General features: G+C 43.9%; 1 protein-coding gene across 1 annotated transcript in view; it reads right to left on the minus strand.

The window, feature by feature from the left end:
* LOC126428082 (tubulin alpha-3 chain-like) overlaps window positions 1-21,853 on the minus strand; it is a 231,150-nt gene that overhangs the window by 27,493 nt on the left and 181,804 nt on the right. The window contains exons 6-7 of the mRNA XM_050089970.1: window positions 4,959-5,055; window positions 3,686-3,784 (exon numbers count right to left, since the gene is read on the minus strand). Coding sequence (XP_049945927.1) covers window positions 3,686-3,784; window positions 4,959-5,055 — 196 coding nt within the window. The remainder of the gene's footprint in view (window positions 1-3,685; window positions 3,785-4,958; window positions 5,056-21,853) is intronic.

The raw sequence follows: 21,853 nt of genomic DNA on the forward strand, positions 1-21,853 counted from the left end.
GAGGATATACTGAAGGGCAAGTTCCCATCTCCGGAGTTCGGTCGACCTGCCAGCACTTTCATTTGGTAAGTCACATCATCTTTGTTTTTAGACATATATAATAGAAGGAAACATTCCACATGGGAAAAATTATATATAAAAACAAAGATGAGGTGACTTACCGAACAAAAGCGCTGGCAGGTCGATAGACACACAAACAAACACAAACATACACACAAAATTCAAGCTTTTGCAACAAACTGTTGCCTCATCAGGAAAGAGGGAAGGAGAGGGGAAGACGAAAGGAAGTGGGTTTTAAGGGAGAGGGTAAGGAGTCATTCCAATCCCGGGAGTGGAAAGACTTACCTTAGGGGGAAAAAAGGACAGGTATACACTCGCACACACGCACATATCCATCCACACATACAGACACAAGCAGACATACTTAAAGACCAAATATGTACACTCCTGGAAATGGAAAAAAGAACACATTGACACCGGTGTGTCAGACCCACCATACTTGCTCCGGACACTGCGAGACGGCTGTACAAGCAATGATCACACGCACGGCACAGTGGACACACCAGGAACCGCGGTGTTGGCCGTCGAATGGCGCTAGCTGCGCAGCATTTGTGCACCGCCACCGTCAGTGTCAGCCAGTTTGCCGTGGCATATGGAGCTCCATCGTAGTCTTTAACACTGGTAGCATGCCGCGACAGCGTGGATGTGAACCGTATGTGCAGTTGACGGACTTTGAGCGAGGGCGTATAGTGGGCATGCGGGAGGCCGGGTGGACGTACCGCCGAATTGCTCAACACGTGGGGCGTGAGGTCTCCACAGTATATCGATGTTGTCGCCAGTGGTCGGCGGAAGGTGCACGTGCCCGTCGACCTGGGACCGGACCACAGCGACGCACGGATGCACGCCAAGACCGTAGGATCCTACGCAGTGCCGTAGGGGACCGCACCGCCACTTCCCAGCAAATTAGGGACACTGTTGCTCCTGGGGTATCGGCGAGGACCATTCGCAACCATGTAGCTGGGCTACGGTCTCGCACACCGTTAGGCTGTCTTCCGCTGACGCCCCAACATCGTGCAGCCCGCCTCCAGTGGTGTCGCGACAGGCGTGAATGGAGGGACGAATGGAGACGTGTCGTCTTCAGCGATGAGAGTCGCTTCTGCTTGGTGCCAATGATGGTCGTATGCGTGTTTGGCGCCGTGCAGGTGAGCGCCACAATCAGGACTGCATACGACCGAGGCACACAGGGCCAACACCCGGCATCATGGTGTGGGGAGCGATCTCCTACACTGGCCGTACACCACTGGTGATCGTCGAGGGGACACTGAATAGTGCACGGTACATCCAAACCGTCGTCGAACCCATCGTTCTACCATTCCTAGACCGGCAAGGGAACTTGCTGTTCCAACAGGACAATGCACGTCCGCATGTATGCCGTGCCACCCAACGTGCTCTAGAAGGTGTACGTCAACTACCCTGGCCAGCAAGATCTCCGGATCTGTCCCCCATTGAGCATGTTTGGGACTGGATGAAGCGTCGTCTCACGCGGTCTGCACGTCCAGCACGAACACTGGTCCAACTGAGGCGCCAGGTGGAAATGGCATGGCAAGCCGTTCCACAGGACTACATCCAGCATCTCTACGATCGTCTCCATGGGAGAATAGCAGCCTGCATTGCTGCGAAAGGTGGATATACACTGTACTAGTGCCGACATTGTGCATGCTCTGTTGCCTGTGTCTATGTGCCTGTGGTTCTGTCAGTGTGATCATGTGGTGTATCTGACCCCAGGAATGTGTCAATAAAGTTTCCCCTTCCTGGGACAATGAATTCACGGTGTTCTTATTTCAATTTCCAGGAGTGTATTTAAATATGTCTGCTTGTGTCTGTATGTGTGGATGGATATGTGCGTGTGTGCGAGTGTATACCTGTCCTTTTTTCCCCCTAAGGTAAGTCTTTCCGCTCCCGGGATTGGAATGACTCCTTACCCTCTCCCTTAAAACCCACTTCCTTTCGTCTTCCCCTCTCCTTCCCTCTTTCCTGATGAGGCAACAGTTTGTTGCGAAAGCTTGAATTTTGTGTGTATGTTTGTGTTTGTTTGTTTGTGTGTCTATCGACCTGCCAGCGCTTTTGTTCGGTAAGTCACCTCATCTTTGTTTTTTTATATATATTTTTTTTTTTAAGCTGTAATTTTGTGTCTCATCAGAGAATAATTTGTACGTTCTCAGTGATAACAATACATTTATTTCTTGTAGAAAGATCTCATTTAAGGAAATATTCAAAATTTAAGATGTAGGGAAACAACATGTATTTAAAAATTCCACCCCACTTATGAATATTCGTTCTATGATTGATATATTCCACTTGAAGGTCCTGGTTCTGTTCTAAGTAAAGAATACCTTGCTTTTTTTCTATATTTTGTAATTAAGGAAATATTACTGTTCAAAAATGTTGCACAGTCATTCAAATTTTAGGATGCACACGTTTCAGAAATGTAGTGTTTCTGAATTGCAGCCCAATTTTTTGTATTGAAGAATGTATATTTTTACTGGGGAAAGATTTTAGGTAGTGAAATGTCTCTAAAATATAAAATTTTGGTATCTAGAAAATTCTTGGCAGTATTTTTTTAAGAAAATGAGAAGAAACCTGGGCAATTAAAAAAATGCTCTAGAAAACAACGAATTTTAAGAAAATATACTCAGTAGTTAAATGAAATAACATCATTGCCAGATTTGTAAAAGTAATGCTTACAATTCTTGCCTTTTATGTTGTAACTGAGTACACAACTGTTTTGTACTTTAAAAGTCTGTGAAAACCTTCCTATTTGAATCCTTACACAGGCATTGTGGACAGTGCCAAAGTCAGTCACTACTAAGCCACTAGCCACTGAACAAAAAAGGGTAAGTTGATCAAGGAAACTAAAGTCAGTAATCTTACAGTGTATATGTGGGAGGTATCCCTATCAAAGATTGCTCATGGTGGGTATATAGCAGTTTGCTTCTCTGCAGGAACAAGATAGTGTCTTAAATGTAGATTTTTATATTCAATTTGCACTTGACAAACCTACCTTAAATTAGTCTTGTGCAATATTCAGAACAAGAATATCATCCTGACTTCAGTCACACTTCTGTGCAGTGGGAGCACAAAAACAGATTAGAACAGAGTCTGTATCATCACTGCTGGAAACTGAGTATTTTTCGTGTTTTGCTGCTAGTGTCAATAAATGTCATTGAACTTAATATTGTACAATTTAATCTGAGGTTGCTCTACAAACTGTATGCATAAAATTACAGTTTAGTCATCATTTCGTTTATAGTGAGAGCCATAATCACTTTTTCTACTGACAAGTGATGTTGCATGCAAGACACAATTAGCACTCTTTGTTCAGGTTCACTATAACAAAATCTAAATATTACAAACACAAGAAGAAGGTGATGTGACAACTTTTAGGAGAGACAATTGGTACATATATTTTTATAGATGTACATAATGGAAATTTTGTGGAGTGCAAAGTACTGAATGCCAGTCCTTACTCCATTTACAATGACTTGTAGGTCTTAATAATAAATGTTTGTAATCTTATGTGTGTGTATAGATGTCTACAGTACTAGCTTAAGTAACATGAAACAAAAGTCTGAACATTCTTACAACTTTAAGACTTATTTCCAAACAGATTCATCATTGATGTTACCATTTGATGTTGGGGTTCGAAGCAGGACTTTGTAATTTCTGCTACACTCATCTTCTCATGTCCTGCTTTTTCCGCAGAAAGAACTGGAGCATATGTTGCCTGTGTTAAATTTCAAATGGTTTGTAATTACACATGAAATACAGTAAATTTTAAATTGTGATGACCATAATAATTACTATACCAAATGCTGGAAAGGTAAAACACATTTCAACGTACAGAAAATGAGTCAAAAAATTTTGTAACATAGTGTTATATTATGAATTATTTTACTATCTGATATTTCATCAGTATCAATAGCAACAAAATACACATAACTTTATTTGGGTCAGTACTTATGGACATAGAAAGTGGCTACTATATTAAGCTGCGGGGACATAGAACCAATGGCTCTACCATCCAATACAACCGCTGCCTTACCACAGCAAGAACAACTGTATCTTTGCCAGATCAGTTCTTTGTAGTACACACTCTACTTTTATTCTCGCAGTTTATACACAATGCATTTAGCATAGAGCTCTTATTACAGAGACCTGATCTGGAAAAGATACAATTGTTCTCACTGTGGCAGGGGAGCAATATCATTGAGGGGTACAGCCAGGTCTTTTATGTCCCCACAAAGTTATCAATGTAGGTCAACTTTTGGATATATCCAGAGAACAAGATCATGTGTGTTGCTTAATCAAGCAACAGACATGCCCCCAATGGGGCTACAGATGTGTACAGCAGAGAGTGTATTAGACTGTACAATAAGCAATTAAGAACATAACTGTGTTCAGAAGCACAGTTCTCAAATACCTCATGATAAACGGCTTCTACACTGTAAGTGATTATGCATGTCAAATATGAGGGCTATCCATGCAGCTGCATTAGCCACAGTGCCAGGGTAGTGCAGTGTTTAACACATCTGTCTAGTAAGCAGGTCTACCTTTCCACACAATTTTTTCTAAAACAAACACTGACTTATGCAGTTTATGTTTATTGTACTGGATCATCATTGATGATGAAGGTAAACTGGAAAAGTTATTAGAATTTTGTCAAATTAATCCTTTTAAATTTTGAAAACAATATTTTGTATTTCATATGCAGTTAGACTGCAGAGCAGTGATACAGCTAATGCCAGCCACCTCTCTTCATGTGATAGGGCTGTGGAAGAAATTACATCATCAATAAAAAGGATAAAAGAAAAGATAAATCTGATTTCTCTTAAGTGTCTATATCTACAAATTAATGAAATGACTATTGTAAGCTCAAATGAGGAGAAATAATACTGTACCAGAGGGAAATGAATCCTTGGGTAAGGAACAAGGTTGGTTTGGAACTCTGTCAGGTCCACATTAAGAGCACCATCAAACCTTAATGATGCAGTTATGCTGAAAGAAAACAAGAGACAAGAGCCTTGTATTATATCTGAATATTGCTGAGATGCCAGCATACATAATGTGTCAGTGGATCATGGTACTTATCAAATCTATGAACCATAATATTCAACCAAATGTTTCTAGAAATCAACATAACAACTAAAACTGCATGGAATCCTCATTTCTCATACTTTATATGTTTTACAGCAGAACTACAACATGCAGATTTATAGATTAAAACTGTGTGCTGTTTTGAGATCCTAACCCAGAACCTATGACTGTTCTACTGCCTGAGCTATCCAGGGACAGCTCATGATCTGCCAGTTATGTAGCAGAACTTCTGTGGTCTTAGAAAGTAGGAGAAGAGCTACTGGCAGAAGTACATCTATGATGTGAGGGCAGATCGCAAGCTGTGTGTGGATAGCTCACTCAGTAAGAGCATTGCTCATGAAAGGCCAGGTTCTGAGTTCGAGTCCTGGTCTGGCACATGGTTTCAATCTGCTAGGAAATTCCAAATCAGTGCACACACTGCTGCAGAGTAAAAGATTAATTCTGCAGATTTATAGTTTTTCATGTTTACATCTCAGTCTTTCTCCTCAAGGACATGCACGAACAGCAGTTTTGAATGGGTAATGTGTCAACCACTGTCTTCTGTTCCCCTCAATCTGTAGGGCTGGATCTAGAGAAACTTTTAAAATTTCACTGCTGAAAACTGTTATTTTATCTTTAATTAATACACTGAGGTGCCAAACAAACTGGTATAGGCATGCTTATTCAAATACCGAGATATGTAAACAGGCAGAATACGGTGCTGTGGTCAGCAATGCCTATGTAAGACAACAAGAGTCGGTCGCAGTTGTTAGATCAGTTACTGCTGCCACAATGGCAGGTTATCAAGATTTAAGTGAGTTTGAATGTGGTGTTATAGTTTGTGCATGAGTGATGGACATAGCCTCTCTGAGGTAGTAATGAAGTGGGGATTTTCCTGTATGACCATTTCATGAGTGTATCGTGAATATCAGAAATCTGGTAAAACATCAAATCACTGACACTGCTGCAGCAGGAAAAAGATCCCGCAAGAATGGGACCAATGAAAACTGAAGAGAATCGTTCAACATGACAGAAGTGCAACCCTTCCACAAACTGCTGCAGATTTCCATGCTGGACCTTCAACAAGTGTCAGCGTGCGGACCATTCAATGAAACATCATTGATATGGGCTTCTGAAGCCAAAGACCTTCTCGTGTAGGTTTGATGACTGCATGACACAAAGTTGTATGCCTTGCCTGGCCTGTCAACACAGACATTGGACTGTTGATGACTGCAAACATGTTGCCTAGTCGGATGAGTCTTGATCCAACTTGTATCGAGCAGATGAACATATACAGCCATGGAGACAACCTCGTGAATCCATGGACCCTACATGTCAGTCGGAGACTGTTCTAGCTGGAGGAGGCTCTGTAATGGTGTGGGCCGTGTGCAGAGTGAAATGGGACCCTTGATATGTCTAGATATGACTAGACAGGTGACACATACATAAGCATTGTGTCTGATCACCTGCATCCATTCATGACTATTGTGCATTCCAACAGGCTTGGACAATTCCAGCAGGACAATGTGACACCTCACACATCCAGAATTGCTACAGAGTGGTTCCAGGAATACCCTTCTGAGTTTAAACACTTCCAATGGCCAGTGAACTTCCCAGACATGAACATTATTGAGCTTATCTGGGATGCCTTGCAAAGTGCTGTTCAGAAGAGATCTCCACCCCCTCATACTCTTACGGATTTATGGACAGCCCTTCAGGATTCATGGTGTCATTTCCCTCCAGCATTACTTCAGACATTAGTTAAGTCAAGTCCATACCACATCATGTTACGGCACTTCTGCATGCTCTCGGGGCCCTATGCAATATTAGCCACTTGTACCAGTTTCCTTGGCTCTTCGGTGTAATATGGAAGTTAGTATGAAGTTTTGACTACCATCCTGAAGAAGTGAAGTAACACAGTTAATTGTTTTTGGCTGTGTAGTGTCCTGCAATCAGCAGGAAAGAACTAACAGTCAACTTGAACACACTTTATTACAATTAAAGAAATAAATGTCTTCTTGGCATACAATAAGTTTTAAATGCCGGGGGAGGAACAACTCTGTGGTAGTAAAACAGATAAGGAAACAAGACAACAAGTCAATGGAAGAGAATACTGACCAAAACTACTCTACAAAATACAACGTGCTACTAAAAGACTACGGTGAGTGAATACAAGGCTAGGGATGGCGTAAGTACTGGCCGGAGCTGTTCCTATCAATTAGTAAACACTGTCACATGTTGTCTGGTGAAGTAGTTCTGTGTTTATTTGGGAAGTCTGTTACTGTTTCTGTCTGATGATGATGTTTCTGTCTGCACTGGTTCTATGGGCCCTCTAACAATAAGGGGCCACTACAACATGTCTTCCTCTGGGAAAAAAATGCACAGTACCACGAAGGTCCATAGGCGTAGGTGCATCCTGGTTGACATCCATGAGTTCATGACCAGCAGGGGCGGGAGGCGGCAAAGCAGCATAGGCATCTGATGATGGAGATAGCGGCTGAGGCAGAGGCGGAAGCAGAGGTTCCACCACAGGGCGGTCGGCAATAGACACTGGCAGCTCCCCTGGGGCATCGTGGTCCACCAGATGGGGGTGGAGTCGGTTCAGGTGCCAGCGGGTGGTGGAACTGTCGGCCCACCAGAGAGATGCTATTTCCCAGCCACAGAGCTCGATGATGATGGCACGTGCCGAGTGCACCCATGAATGAGAGAAGGTCTGCACCTAGACGTCCAGCTGAACACAAAAGGAGTGTGTCGGTGTGCAGACGGGACGGTGAGAATCCTCAGGAACCAGGACAGGTAAGAGGGAGCAGAATAGTCGACCATGAAGTATTCTCCACTTGACTATTACCGGCATGGGGGGTGGCGCGGTATGTAGCCAAGAAAAGAAGCAAGGGCTCCTGCAGCGGGTGATAGCTCAGCAGCTTATTGAGCTGGGTCTTTAATGTCCGCACGAAACAATCTGCCCGGCAATTTGATGCAGGGTGAAATGGAGTGGTATGGAGGAAGGAAATTCCATTTGCAGTACAGAATTGCTTAAACTTGGTTGAAGTAAACTGTGAACCATTATCCATACAGAATTTTGATAGTCTCAGCAGAAGTGGTGATCATCATGCAGGGGACATAAGGTATCCCGACCCAGAGTTGATCAGTATGAGCCACTGGGAACCGTGAAATGGCCCTGTGAAATTCCACGGAGCAGCAGCATCCGGCCACGTAAAACACTGGCTCAGGGGTGTTGCCTGATGTGTTTGGCACATGGTGCAGGCTAACATGAGGGAGGCACTGTTTTTATCTATACCTCACCAACAAAGGTGTTGGTGGGCCAGCTGTTTGGTGAGGACGATGCCCCAATGTCCAGTGTGGAGAAGGTCGAGGACACAGTGGCAGAACCAATGTGGTATGACCACCTGGTGAACGTCAGAATCACTATGCGAGAGGATAACACCACTGTGGATAAAGAGACTGTGGCGATGATCGCAGAGTGCTGTACCTCGGCATTGTGGACGCTATGACAGCTGGTCGGCCAACCTGCAGCGATTTGGTGGCAGAGAGTGTGCACTGTCTGATCGTGAGCGGTGGCCCACCAGACATCATCAGCATCCAGTAGAAGCACGTCCAGAGCTACGTCCTAATCTGGGTCCACATGGCAACAAACCAAGGGGAAAGCGTAAAACTCACAATTCACCCCAGCAGGCAGCTGTGACACAAAATCGGCATTTGCGTCATTTTCAGAGGTGTGGTAGACAATATCAAAGTTGAATGTTGCCAGGAAGAGTGCCCAACACTGGAGGCAGTGTATCATCTGGGTGAACACTGCAGCACCCAGATGAAACAATGAAGTCAAAGGTTTGTGATTGGTCTGCAGCATCAAATGACGACCATACACGAAATTGTAGAACTTTGTCAGGGCAAAAACCAGTACCAAAGCTTACTTTTCAATTTGACTATATTTGGTTTGAGTGTCGGTCAATTTTCTGGATGCAAAATCCACCAGCCTTTCAATGCCGTCAATCACTTGTCAGAGGACCACACCCAGGCCATAGTCCAAGGTGTCGGCGGCGATGATGAGGGGTAGGGAAGGATCATAAACGGCCAGGCAAGGAGGGTGGGAGACCACTGACTTGAGACATGTGAAAGCCAGCTCACATGCTATGTCCCAAACCCAGTGCGCACCCTTGAGCAATAACTTGGTCAGGGGTGGCGAAATCTCACCAGCGTGGGGTATAAAACGCTGATTATAGTTGACTTGACCGAGTATGTATTGCAGTGGCTTCATGTTGGTGGAAGGAGGCAAGTTCTGAATCACCTCGACATTCCTTAGAGACATGTAGACTGCGGGCATCAATTGTGAACCCAAGATAGCTGACTTCTCGTGCAAAAATGTCACACTTTTCTTTCCGGCAATGGAGGTTAGCCTTGGAAGAAACCTGAAACTGCCGGTCCAGTTTGACCATGAGGTCCAGTGCAGACCAGCCACTGATGATGACATTGTCCAGATAATTGGCTGCCCCGGGCACCTGCCTTGTGAGGCGTTCCAGATAATGTTGGAAAATGGTGGGGGTGCTGGCAATGCCAAGCGGGAGGTGGTGGTACTGGGAAAGGCCACACAGGATATTGATGACTAGGATCTGCTGCGATTCGTTGTCCAATGGCAGCTGCAAATAAGCATCATACAAATCAATTTTGGCGAAAAGGGTTGAGCCTGCAAGATGTGTGAGTATGTCATCCATCAAAGGAACAGCATAGGCATCAATGACGGACTGAGAATTGACCATGGCCTTAAAATTGCTACAGATGGGTAGAGCAATGTTTGGCTTCTCGACTATCACAATAGGCATTGACTGTGCGCGATGGGAGAAAGGATGCCTTTATCCTGTAAGTGGCAGAGTTCCACTTGGAGCCTGTCTCGGAGAGCAAAGGGGACTGGGCAGGCCTTAAGAAAACGAGAAACAGCAGAGGGAAGAAGGTGAACAAATTTTTCCACACCTAGAAGATTAGTATCTCCAGGGGATCCAACCAAAAACTGAGCGATGAAGGAATGACCATTGTAAGAGATTTGTGTGAGAAAAACGCCGTCCATGGATATGGAGTGATTACTGAATGTGCGCAAGGCACGAGTGTACGGAGATAAAGCCAGAGAGCCCAAATGTTGGTATGTGGCACCGTCCACAATAGAGATGGATGATGGCATGTCAGTTTGGAAGACCAACGGAATATGCACGACCTCCAAGGTAATGAGAAAATGGACACCCAACTGGGGAATGACGGAGAAGACTTGGCCGTCAATGGAAGGTGAGGCTTCCAGGTCCTGAGGTGATGATTCATGACGAGCCTGTGTGAGTGTGTGCAGGAAGTGTGGCATTGATGCAATGTTTTTGTGAAGCCTGACACACCACGGTGATATGTCCCGCTCGGCTGCAAGCTGTGCATTTTGCTTGCTGATGGGGACACTCTGACCGTTGGTGTGTCTGGAAACAGTCTGGACAGGATGGATGCTGGGTGGAAGGCTTCCTGTCACAGAGTGTGCGAACAGATTGACGAGGCTCCTGCTCAGCACTAGGCAACTGGCGAGTCATGAAAACAGCTGGATTAAGATGCGGTGGTTGTAGCTGGTGAGATTGTTCAAACGCACGAATGATCAGCAGACAGGTGTCGAGTGACGGGTCTTGTAATTTCAAAATATCAGCCCGAAGACCCTTGTCTGGTGTGTGACACACCACCATATCATGAATTAATGAAGAGGCATAAGATACTTGCAGGTGACATTGGCACACCGGAATTTACAATCGTGGGAGAGACCCTGGAGCATCGTAATCCATTCCTGATAAGTCTGACCGGGAGACTTTTGACATGAAAAAGTCTGATGGGGGGAGTTGATGTGTATTTGTGCCTCAAAGTACTCAAAAAGGCAGCCCTTAATTGAGTAAATGAGAGATCTCGAGGAACTGCTCAGTGTTCAATTTTTGAATTAAACGATACACCTGTGGACCGACTGTCGCTTAAAAAAAAGAAAAAAAGCCCGACATTTTCATCATGGATCCCATGTCCCAGTAAATGTTGTTCCAACCATTCAACATAATTTGACCATGGTTTGACAGACCTATTGAAAGCCGGAAATGGTGGCGGAACCACGTGCATTGCGTTCAATTTACCTGCAATGCTGGCGAGTGAGAGTGAATTTCTGAATGCACGAGCCTTGCCTGAATCTGCTGCAGAGTTTCCACAAAGGACTTTGTGTTATATCCTAGCCAGTAATGCCACCCGAGCCCGCTGCCAAAAGGTTGGCAGCATCAAAGTCCGGACGCCGTCCGCATAAGCAGCGCCAGCGAGACAGGAAATCGTCGCAAGTCTGCGCGCGCCACCACTGGCTTCTGGCTTCTTAAGCGCTGGAGTCGCGAGCGCTAGGACAGTTCTGTATTCGCCGCTCAGTTGTATACTCGCCACCGAATTGTGTACTTGCTAGTCAGTTGTGTGTTCATTGCAACAGAGTTGTTGTTTGTCGTCAGCCGACGCTGACCTAGCCGCTCCGACTCGAACTAGACAGATTTCTGTAGACACGGAGTTCACTACTGTGTTTCTGTATCTTCGTTAATAAAGATAAGTACCGACTTTTATTTAATCAGAGTGTTTGGGTTTTCATCTTTCTGTTCACTGTTCCAGCGGACCGGTCGGCCCGCTATTAAAAGTGTGGCGGTGACTTCGTAAGCCGATTCTACAGCGAATTGTTTGACGCTACGAACGCCGCCACAAACTGGCGACGAGGATGGGATTTTGTGACACCGAACACAATAGCCAATGCTTCCTTGTCCAATTGGCGATAATTACACTGAGCTTTGTTTAGCAATTTAGATGCGAACGCAATAGGACGTTCGGTGTTACCGACTCGGTGAGACAACACAGCACCGAGGCCGAAAGAAGAGGCATCACAAGCTAACACCAGAGGCTTGTTAGGGTCGTAATGGACCAGACAACGATCATTCAATAAAGCCTCTTTAAGCTGCTGAAAGGCTGATTGGCAATCAGCTGACCACACAAACGGAACATTCTTACGGCGGAGACGATGCAACGGTGCAGCAATCTGTGATGCATTAGGTATGAACCTAATATAATATGTCAATTTGCCAAGAACTGCTTGCAATTCATGCAAATTGCGAGGGGCGGGCAAATCACGAATAGCTGCTAAATGTGACTGGGAGGGATGAATGCCTTGAGCATTAATAACATGTCCCAGATACTCCATCTCCGTAAGGAAAAATGAACATTTATCGATGTTGCAACGTAGGCCTGCCTGAGACAACACTGTAAACAAACACTCCAAATTACGGAAATGTTCAGCAGGCGTCTGACCGGACACAACAGTATCGTCTAAATAGTTGCAACACGATGGCACATTAGCCAGAAGTTGTGACAAAAAACGCTGAAAAACAGCTGGAGCTGACGCACAACCAAAAGGCAAACGCAGAAAACGGAACAACCCCAACGACGTGTTTATGACAAAATACTGTTGTGATTGCTCGTCGAGGGGGCAATTGCAAATATGCTTCACGGAGATCAATTTTGGAAAAGAAACGAGCTTCCCCTAACTTATCCATCAGCTCGTCTGGTCTAGGCAAAGGAAATGAATCAATGACAGTCTGAGGATTAACTGTCGACTTAAAATCAGCACACAAACGTAACTTGCCAGACAGTTTCTTTATAATAACTAAGGGAGAAGCCCACTGGCTCGCTGAAACGGGTTGAATAACACCGTTGTTTTGCCAACGACGAAGTTCATCTTCTACAGGTGCCCGGAGGGCGTGAGGCACTGGACGAGCACGACAAAATCGAGGCTGAGCATTATCTTTTAACGTAATATGAGCGGCAAAGTTCGCAGCACAACCTAGTTCGTCTTTAAATATGTCACTGTATCGTTTACACAAATCGGTTATGCTGTCTTGAGGAACAACAACAGAATTAATTTGCAACACATTATCTTGGATAGACAGGCCAAACAAGTCAAAACAGTCTAATCCGAAAATGTTTACACTGTCTGTAGTGCGGAGCACGGTGAATGAAACTGTTTTTGTATTGCCACGGAATGTGGCTGGCACGCTACATACACCTAACACAGGAATTTGTTCTCCACTATAAGTAGCCAAAGAATGTTTTGCCGCTGAAAGTTTAGGGCGGCCAATAGCCGCATACGTAGCACTATTTATGAGAGTCACAGACGCACCAGTGTCTAATTGAAAATTGAAGGTCTTATCCTGGATGCGTAGCTTCACAAATAGTTTATTACACTGTCTCTGGATCGGTGCAGTGGAGGCGGTGTCACAAAATTCCATCACTACCTCTATGGTAGACCATTCTATTTAGTAACAGATCACAAGCCTCTGACGTCACTGTTTCATCCGTCTAAACCAGTTCCTCAGCGGACAGCTCAGAGACTACAACGTTGGGCTCTTTTGTTATCACAATACCAGTATGAGATACTGTATCGCCCTACAGCTCAGCATGCAAACGCTGACGCGCTTTCTAGATTGCCGATTGCTGCGGATGATGTATTCGATTCCTCTGACGACTCTTGCCATCAGATTGACGCCGATGAGCATCAATCCCTCCGGGATTTTCCGATTGATTATCGTCAGGTGGCACGTGAGACAGCTACGGATCCTCATCTGAGTTTACTATTACGTTTTGTTCAACGTGGTTGGCCGTCCAAGGCAAAGGACATATCGGATCCTGTGGTTCGTCGCTATTATCAGCAACGTCATCTGTTGTCTGTTTCGCACGGAGTTTTGCTGTTACGCACCGAGAATGACCAGCTTCATGTAGTGGTTCCCCAAGTGCTCCAATCCAAGGTCCTCGACTTGTTGCATCAAGGTCATTGGGGAGTGGTCCGCACTAAGCAGCTTGGCCGCCGTCATTGTACATGGATCGGCATTGATAAGCAGATTACGCAGATGTCTACAGATTGTTCGACGTGTGCCGAACACCAAGCTGCTCCGCCTCAATGCTATTTTGAGTGGGCACGCCCTGCCAGTCCCTGGCAGCGAGTACATATTGATTTCGCTGGTCCATATTGGAATTCTCGTTGGCTCATCGTGATAGATGCATTTAGTAATTTTCCGTTTGTTGTGCCCATGCAGTCTACAACGTCTGCACAAACTATACAGGCGTTGACTTCGATTTTTTGTATTGAGGGTCTTCCAGAAGTTTTAGTGTCTGACAATGGTCCACAATTTACCTCTGTTGAATTTGAAAGTTTTTGTTCTGCCAATGGCATTCGCCATGTTCTTACTCCGCCGTTCCACCCTCAATCGAATGGTGCAGCAGAACATTTTGTACGTACATTCAAGGATCATATGGACCGCCTTCGTGCTACGCACTCTCGTCAGCAGGCCCTCATCACTTTCCTGTCGTCGTACCGGACCACGCCACGCGACGGCCCTTCGCCTGCGGCGCTTCTCCACGGCCGTCGTCATCGCACCCTACTACGGTTGTTGCACCCTCTGGATCGACCCGCCGCTTCTGAGCATCGCACGCGTTTTCAGCGCAACAACGCCGACAGCCCGTCCCGTTGATGCCTCCCACGCAGCTTCATCCGGGAGCGCCCCAGGTGGTCGCTCCGGCGCCTGCGGTCCCTCTTCAGTCACCACCGCCTTCGGAGCTGATGGACGTCGACCCCTCAGCCGGGCCGCCTTCCCAAGCGGTGGCTGTGCAGCCTGTCCTGCAGCCGCTTTCCTTGGGCACCCCCAAGGAGTCTGACACCGCAGCGCCTTGTCCGGCGCCCACTCAGCAGCCGTCGACGCAGCGTCAGGAGACGCTGCCTCTCTTCGTGGGTCCAGACGCCCCGTCGCGTCCAGTACCAGGAGCTGCGCCCGTGGTCACAGGGGTGCACCCTGACCTTGGTTTTCAGTCGGTGTTTCCCAAGGCCCCGCGCGGCCAATGCTGGGGTGCGGACCGGGGACTGCCACCGGCCACAGTATCCGCCCCGGTCTCTTCTGCTACGCCTGCGGCCAGACCCCTCCCCCACCGTCGACGCTCGCCACGTCATTATTCAACGATGGTGCGGCGATTTGGGGGGGAGGAGTGTTATATCCTAGCCAGTAATGCCACCCGAGCCCGCTGCCAAAAGGTTGGCAGCATCAAAGTCCAGATGCCGTCCGCATAAGCAGCACCAGCGAGACAGGAAATCGCCGCAAGTCTGCGCGCGCCACCGCTGGCTTCTGGCTTCTTAAGCGCTGGAGTCGCGAGCGCTAGGACAGTTCTGTATTCGCCGCTCAGTTGTATACTCGCCACCGAATTGTGTACTTGCTAGTCAGTTGTGTGTTCATCGCAGCAGTGTTGTTGTTTGTCGTCAGCCGACGCTGACCTAGCCGCTCCGACTCGAACTAGACAGATTTCTGTAGACACGGAGTTCACTACTGTGTTTCTGTATCTTCGTTAATAAAGATAAGTACCGACTTTTATTTAATCAGAGTGTTTGGGTTTTCATCTTTCTGTTCACTGTTCCAGCGGACCAGTCGGCCTGCTATTAAAAGTGTGGCGGTGACTTCATAAGCCGATTCTACAGCGAATTGTTTGACGCTACAAACGCCACCACAAAACTTTGGAAGCTCCTCAGAGAGGGACATTCCATTGGAAAATGAAAGTTGCATCTTCGTCGTCCATAACTGTAGTGTCCTGTGGCCGGCAGGAAAGAACTAACAGTCAATTTTAACACACTTTATTACAATTAAAGAAAAAAAAACACTTTCTTGGCATACAATAAGTTTTAAACTCAGAACAAACAAAAACAAAACCACAACTCTGTGGTAACCAAACGGATAAGGAAACAAAAAAATGGAAGAGAATATTGAACAAAACTATTCTACAAAATAAAATGTGCTTCTACAAGACTATGGTGAGTGAATACAAGGCTAGGGCTGGCGTAAGAACTGGCCAGAGCTGTTCCTGGCGATTGGTAAACACTGCCAGTCTGACGGTCTAGGCGTGCTTATGAAGCCAGGTTGGCCGAGTGCTACAGCGGTCATGTGAGTTCCGATTGGTGGAACACTGTCATGTGTTGTCTGCTAAAGTAGTTCCATGTTTATTTGGAAAGTCTGTTATGGTTTCTGTCTGCTGGCGATGTTTCTCTCCGCACTGCTGACATCTTGCGTGTCGGTTCTGCGGGCGCTCTAACAATAAGGGGCCGCTACGACAGTCTGCAGGTTATAACATGGCAGAACCGGATGACACTCCAACTCTAGATAAAACCAACTCTAGATTACGATACCACTATTGCATGCTCATTGTGAACAATGATTATCTTTATTTATATATCAGTTACTGTATCTACACTAATTTAATTTGCATCTCATATCTAAGTATTTTTTAATCATACAATCTGCACAATTACATAATTAGTTGATTATTAAATATTCTCACGATTGTCAACATGTCTACATTTCCAGTATTGAAGTGTAACAGATTTCTATAGCAAAAGTAACTGTCTCTCTAGAACACAAAGTATGTAATTTCTCGTGGTAGTGGTATGCAATCCTTCAGAATTTGCTAAAGGTTGTCAGAGATGCTGAAGGAGGGAAGAGCTACTCTACATCTACATCTACATCTACATGGATACTCTGCAAATCACATTTAAATGCATGGCAGAGGGTTCATTGAACCACCTTCACAATTCTTGGTTATTCCAATCTTGTATAGCGTGCAGAAAGAATGAACACCTATATCTTTCCGTACGAGCTCTGATTTCCCTTATTTTGTTGCGGTGATCGTTCCGCCCTATGTAGGTCGGTGTCAACAAAATATTTTCGCATTCGGAGGAGAAAGTTGGAGATTGAAATTTCGTGAGAAGATTCAGTCACAAACAAAAACAACTTTCTTTTAATGATTTTCATCCCAAATCCTGTAGCTTTTTTGTGACACTCTCTCCCATATTTCGCGATAATACAAAACGTGCTGCCTTTCTTTGAACTTTTTCGGTGTACTCCGTCAGTCCTATCTGGTAAGGATCCCACACCGCGCAGCAGTATTCTAAAAGAGGACGGACAAGCATAGTGTAGGCAGTCTCCTTAGTAGGTCTATTACATTTTCTAAGTGTCCTGCCAATAAAACGCAGTCTTTGGTTAGTCTTCCCCACAACATTTTCTGTGTGTTTTTTCCAATTTAAGTTGTTCGTAATTGTAATACCTAGGTATTTAGTTGAATTTGCGCCCTTAAAGATTAGATTGATTTATCGTGTAACCGAAGTTTAACGAGTTACTTTTAGCACTCATGTGGATGACCGCACACTTTTCGTTATTTAGCGTCAACTGCCACTTTTTGCAACATTCAGATATTTTTTCTATATCGTTTTGCAGTCTGTTTTGAACTTCTGATGACTTCATTAGTCAATACACGACAGCATCATCTACAAACAACTGAAGACAGCTGCTCAGATTGTCTCCCAAATCGTTTATATAGATAAGGAACAGCAAAGGGCCTATAACACTACCTTATGGAACGCCTGAAATCACTTCTGTTTTACTCGATGCATTTCAGTCAATTACTATGAACTGTGACCTCTCTGACAGGAAATCGCAAATCCAGTCACGTAACTGCGACGATATTCCATAAGCACGCAATTTTACTATGAGTCGCTTGTGTGCTACAGTGTGAAAAGCCTTCTGGAAATCCAGGAATTCAGAATCGATCTGAAATCCCCTGTCAATAACACTCAGCGCTTCATGTGAATAAAGAGCTAGTTGTGTTTCGCAGGAATGATGTTTTCTAAACCCATGTTGACTGTGTGTCAATAGACCGTTTCCTTTGAGGTAATTCATAATGTTCGAACATAATATATGTTCTAAAAGCCTGCTGCATATTGACGTTAATGATATGGACCTGTAATTTAGTGGATTACTCCTACTATCTTTCTTTAATATTGGTGTGATCTGTGCAACTTTCCAGTCTTTGGGTACGGATCTTTCGTCTAGCAAACGGTTGTATATGATTGTTGAGTATGAAGCTAATGCATCAGCATACTCTGAAAGGAACCTAATTGGTATACAATCTGGACCAGAAGACTTGCTTTTATTAAGTGATTTGAGTTGCTTCACTACTCCGAGGATATTTACTTCTATGTTACTCATGTTGGCAGCTGTTCTTGATTCGAATTCTGGAATATTTACTTCCTCTTCTTTGTGAAGGCATTTCAGAAGGCTGTGTTTAGTGACTCTGCTTTGGCAGCACTGTCTTTGATAGTATCTCCATTGTTATCACACAGAGAAGACATTGATTGTTTCTTGCTGCTAGCATACTTCACGTATGACCAGAATCTCTTTGGATTTTCTGCCAGGTTTGGAGACAAAGTTTCGTTGTGGAAACTGTTATAGGTGTCTCGCATTGAACTCCGCGTTAAATTTCGAGCTTCTGTAAAGCATCACCAATCGAGGGGATTTTGCGTCTGTTTAAATTTTGGCACAAGAGAGACTATACCTCTTAATCTGCTTAATTTGGAAGAAGGAAAGGATCACAGAAGAATGGAAGGAGTCTGTCACATGCCCTATACTAAAGAAAGGAGACCCAATGAGATGTAGCAACTATAGAGGAAACACACTACTATGTACAGCTTATAAGATCTTGAGCATGTCGTCACTAAAGTGACTAACACCACATGTTGAGAAAGTACTGGGATTCCAACAAGCAGGTTTCTAAAAAGGGAAAGTCAACTGTATACTATTTACATACAATACGGCAAGTGGGCATTCTGCAAAAATATTCACTGCCTTTTTATGGACTTCCAAAAAGCATATGATAGTGTGAATAGACAAGCAATATGGCAAGAACTCAAAAGGGTTCAAGTTCCCAGAAAACTCATAAAACTGACACAGATATGCACCCAGGAGACAACATGCATGGTGAAAGTAAATGGAAACACATCAAAGAAGTTCAAGGTGAGGACTGGAGTGTGACAAGGAGACTGCCTCTCCCATCTTGTGTTTAACCCGGTACTGGAGAGAGCCCTGAGAAAGGCCAGATCATCGGGCAGGTAGTGGGGGAAGATATTAGGGGCAAAAGACCATGGGGAAATCCCCAACTCCAATGAATTGATCAGGTCAGAGAGGATATGAGTACACTGGGGCTGTCTGAAGAAGAATACATGGACCGAGGAGGCTAATTGGTGAGACCAAAGACCGACTGTGGTTTGTGTGGCCAACACAGTAAGTGAATAAGTAAGTATTATATTTGTCGCTAACTGAAGAAATTATTTAGTTCACAACTGAAATTTCAGCTGTGGGCCATTATGAAGTGGTAATGTAAAATAATGTAAAAGATTCTGGTTTAACACATGTCGGACTTCAAAATTCTCTACGTGTCATCACCAGAACAGAGCCTCTTCACTGTATGAATACAGTAACATCAAACAAATGTGAAGCTCTGTACATCATGAAATGATGTAAACTATGTGAAGTTACAGTGATAATATTTTTAGCACAAATTGTTGTAAATCCATGTGGAAAGTGCATTAATGTATAGATTTTCAGCAATTTGTACTAAGGATGTTGTCATTGGTAACAATTCACATAATTTAGAGCATTTTATAGTGTACAGAGCTTCACAATTGTTTGATGTTCCTATATTCCTATAGTGAAAAGACTCAATTCCGACGATGATTTTAAAGTCTGACATATGCTGAATCAAAGTTTTTTTGCAGTACCACTTGATAATGGAGGTTGTGCAATAAATTAAGTATGTAATGATCTCATAACCATGTTAGCATTAATCAACTTGTTGCTTTTTGATAGTAACTTAAATGTTAGTGAAAATGTTAGTAGTTTGATGCAGTATTCTTAGTGAATTTTATAAGGATATTATCATAATAAGTATTTTACAACATTGCCATTACATATGTTGTACTCAGTTTCTGGAAATCTTTAAATTTGTAATTGTGATTCTGGCAGAAATATGTTAGCAATAATCCTATGTTATGTAAGCTATTTTATGATGCTATTTAAATGATGTGGAAGTGACCATGCATGCTTAGTCTTGTACCAGTTTAAACTGTCAATTTTGTGGATACATTGAAAACTTTGAACAGGAACTGCATCAGCTAAGTCATTTCATGGTTAGAACACCATTATAATCCAAAATTAAAGAAAGATGAATCACAAGTAGAGGTAATTAAAAATACAGTTGGTTTGAAAGCACATATACACTCATCATTAAAAGACCATTGCAATGGAAAACTATGAACACTGCAAGGAGACATTTTACAAGGCACACATCCACAGTCATGGTATATAATGAAATCCTTACACAACAACACAGCAAGATGCTACCAAGGACCAGAGTCTCCAGAATGAAGTATTGTGGTACATTGATAAAGAGGAAGTGGGTTCTGTCATATTGGTTTTACATCCATAGTAGCATCCTACAATACTTTGGCATAGGGACTTCAATGTGTACCATGACTGTGCATGTGTACTTGCAAACAATAAAAAAAATTAGCTGCATAATTTTATGTTATTGAGAGAATAATTAAAACTTTCTGACTACCCATCAGATTGCAATTAATTTTATTTGTTTAAACATTGAAGCCAAACATAAGCTTTAAATCAACATATGATAACACAAGAACCAGAGAGTTTGTTTTTTGGGTTTTCAGAAATACTTTGGGAAGAAAGTTTATTTATGTTGCAGATAACGTGGAAGACGTTGCCCAACAATCACCATGAAAGTTCGACGTAGCGGTAAGTGGGCAAGGAATAAAACGAATGCTGCAAACTGCTGCGAGCCATGGAAGAGCCTGGGCTGTGAGGGTATCGAGCTTCCTAGGTTGTTGTTGGACAACATCAAAGGAAGAGATATTCTGCTTTCTCTTTGTAAACAGATCGATCGAGTCTTGGAAGGTTGATGTAAAACGTATAGGCGGGTGAGACATTAGGTTGGACCCAATGCCTGTAATACTTCAACAGTTATTAAAAAGTCGTTAAACAGCAAAACCATCATTTATATAGATAAAAAGTAAAGATATAGGAAAGGAAGAGTTGCGGGGACAGAACAAAAAGTGATACATCACTCAGAAACGATGAAGGATGTAAACAGCGGCCGTTACATGTTGAAAACAAATCAACTGATAAAATAGTAAGTCTGTAATTAAGCATAAAGCCATGTAACACTGCACACACCTAGGGAAACTGATGTCCAGGGAAAACTTCTACTTCACAAATCCCCTCCTTCCTCTCTCTCAGCTAACATCTCTCCTACTTTATTTAATCATTGTCACTGCTTCAACCATTATTAACCATTATTTGCACTCAAAAAAAGGTGCACAGTGAAGGTATTATCCAAATGGGGCAGAAATCAGTAGATACGATGTACATGTACAGACAAACAAACAAATTATTACAATACAGAAAAATTAGTTGGTTTATTCAGGAGGAAGACCTTTATAAACTGAGCACTTGTTGATATATCTATGGCCTTTATGCGAGCAGCTTTTGGCGCTTGGTATTGATTGGTAGAGTTGTTGGATGGCCTACTAAAAGATGTTGTTGTTGTTGTTGTTGTTGTTGTTGTTGTGGCCTTCACTCCAGAGACTGGTTTGATGCAGCTCTCCATGATACTCTATCCTATGCAAGCTTCTTCATCTCCCATTACCTACTGCAACCTAAATCCTTCTGAATCTGCTTAGTGTATTCATCTCTTGGTCTCCCTCTACGATTTTTACCCTCCACACTGCCCTCCAAAACTAAAT

This window comes from Schistocerca serialis, chromosome 12, assembly GCF_023864345.2.
Source record: "Schistocerca serialis cubense isolate TAMUIC-IGC-003099 chromosome 12, iqSchSeri2.2, whole genome shotgun sequence".
Lineage (NCBI taxonomy): Eukaryota > Metazoa > Arthropoda > Insecta > Orthoptera > Acrididae > Schistocerca > Schistocerca serialis.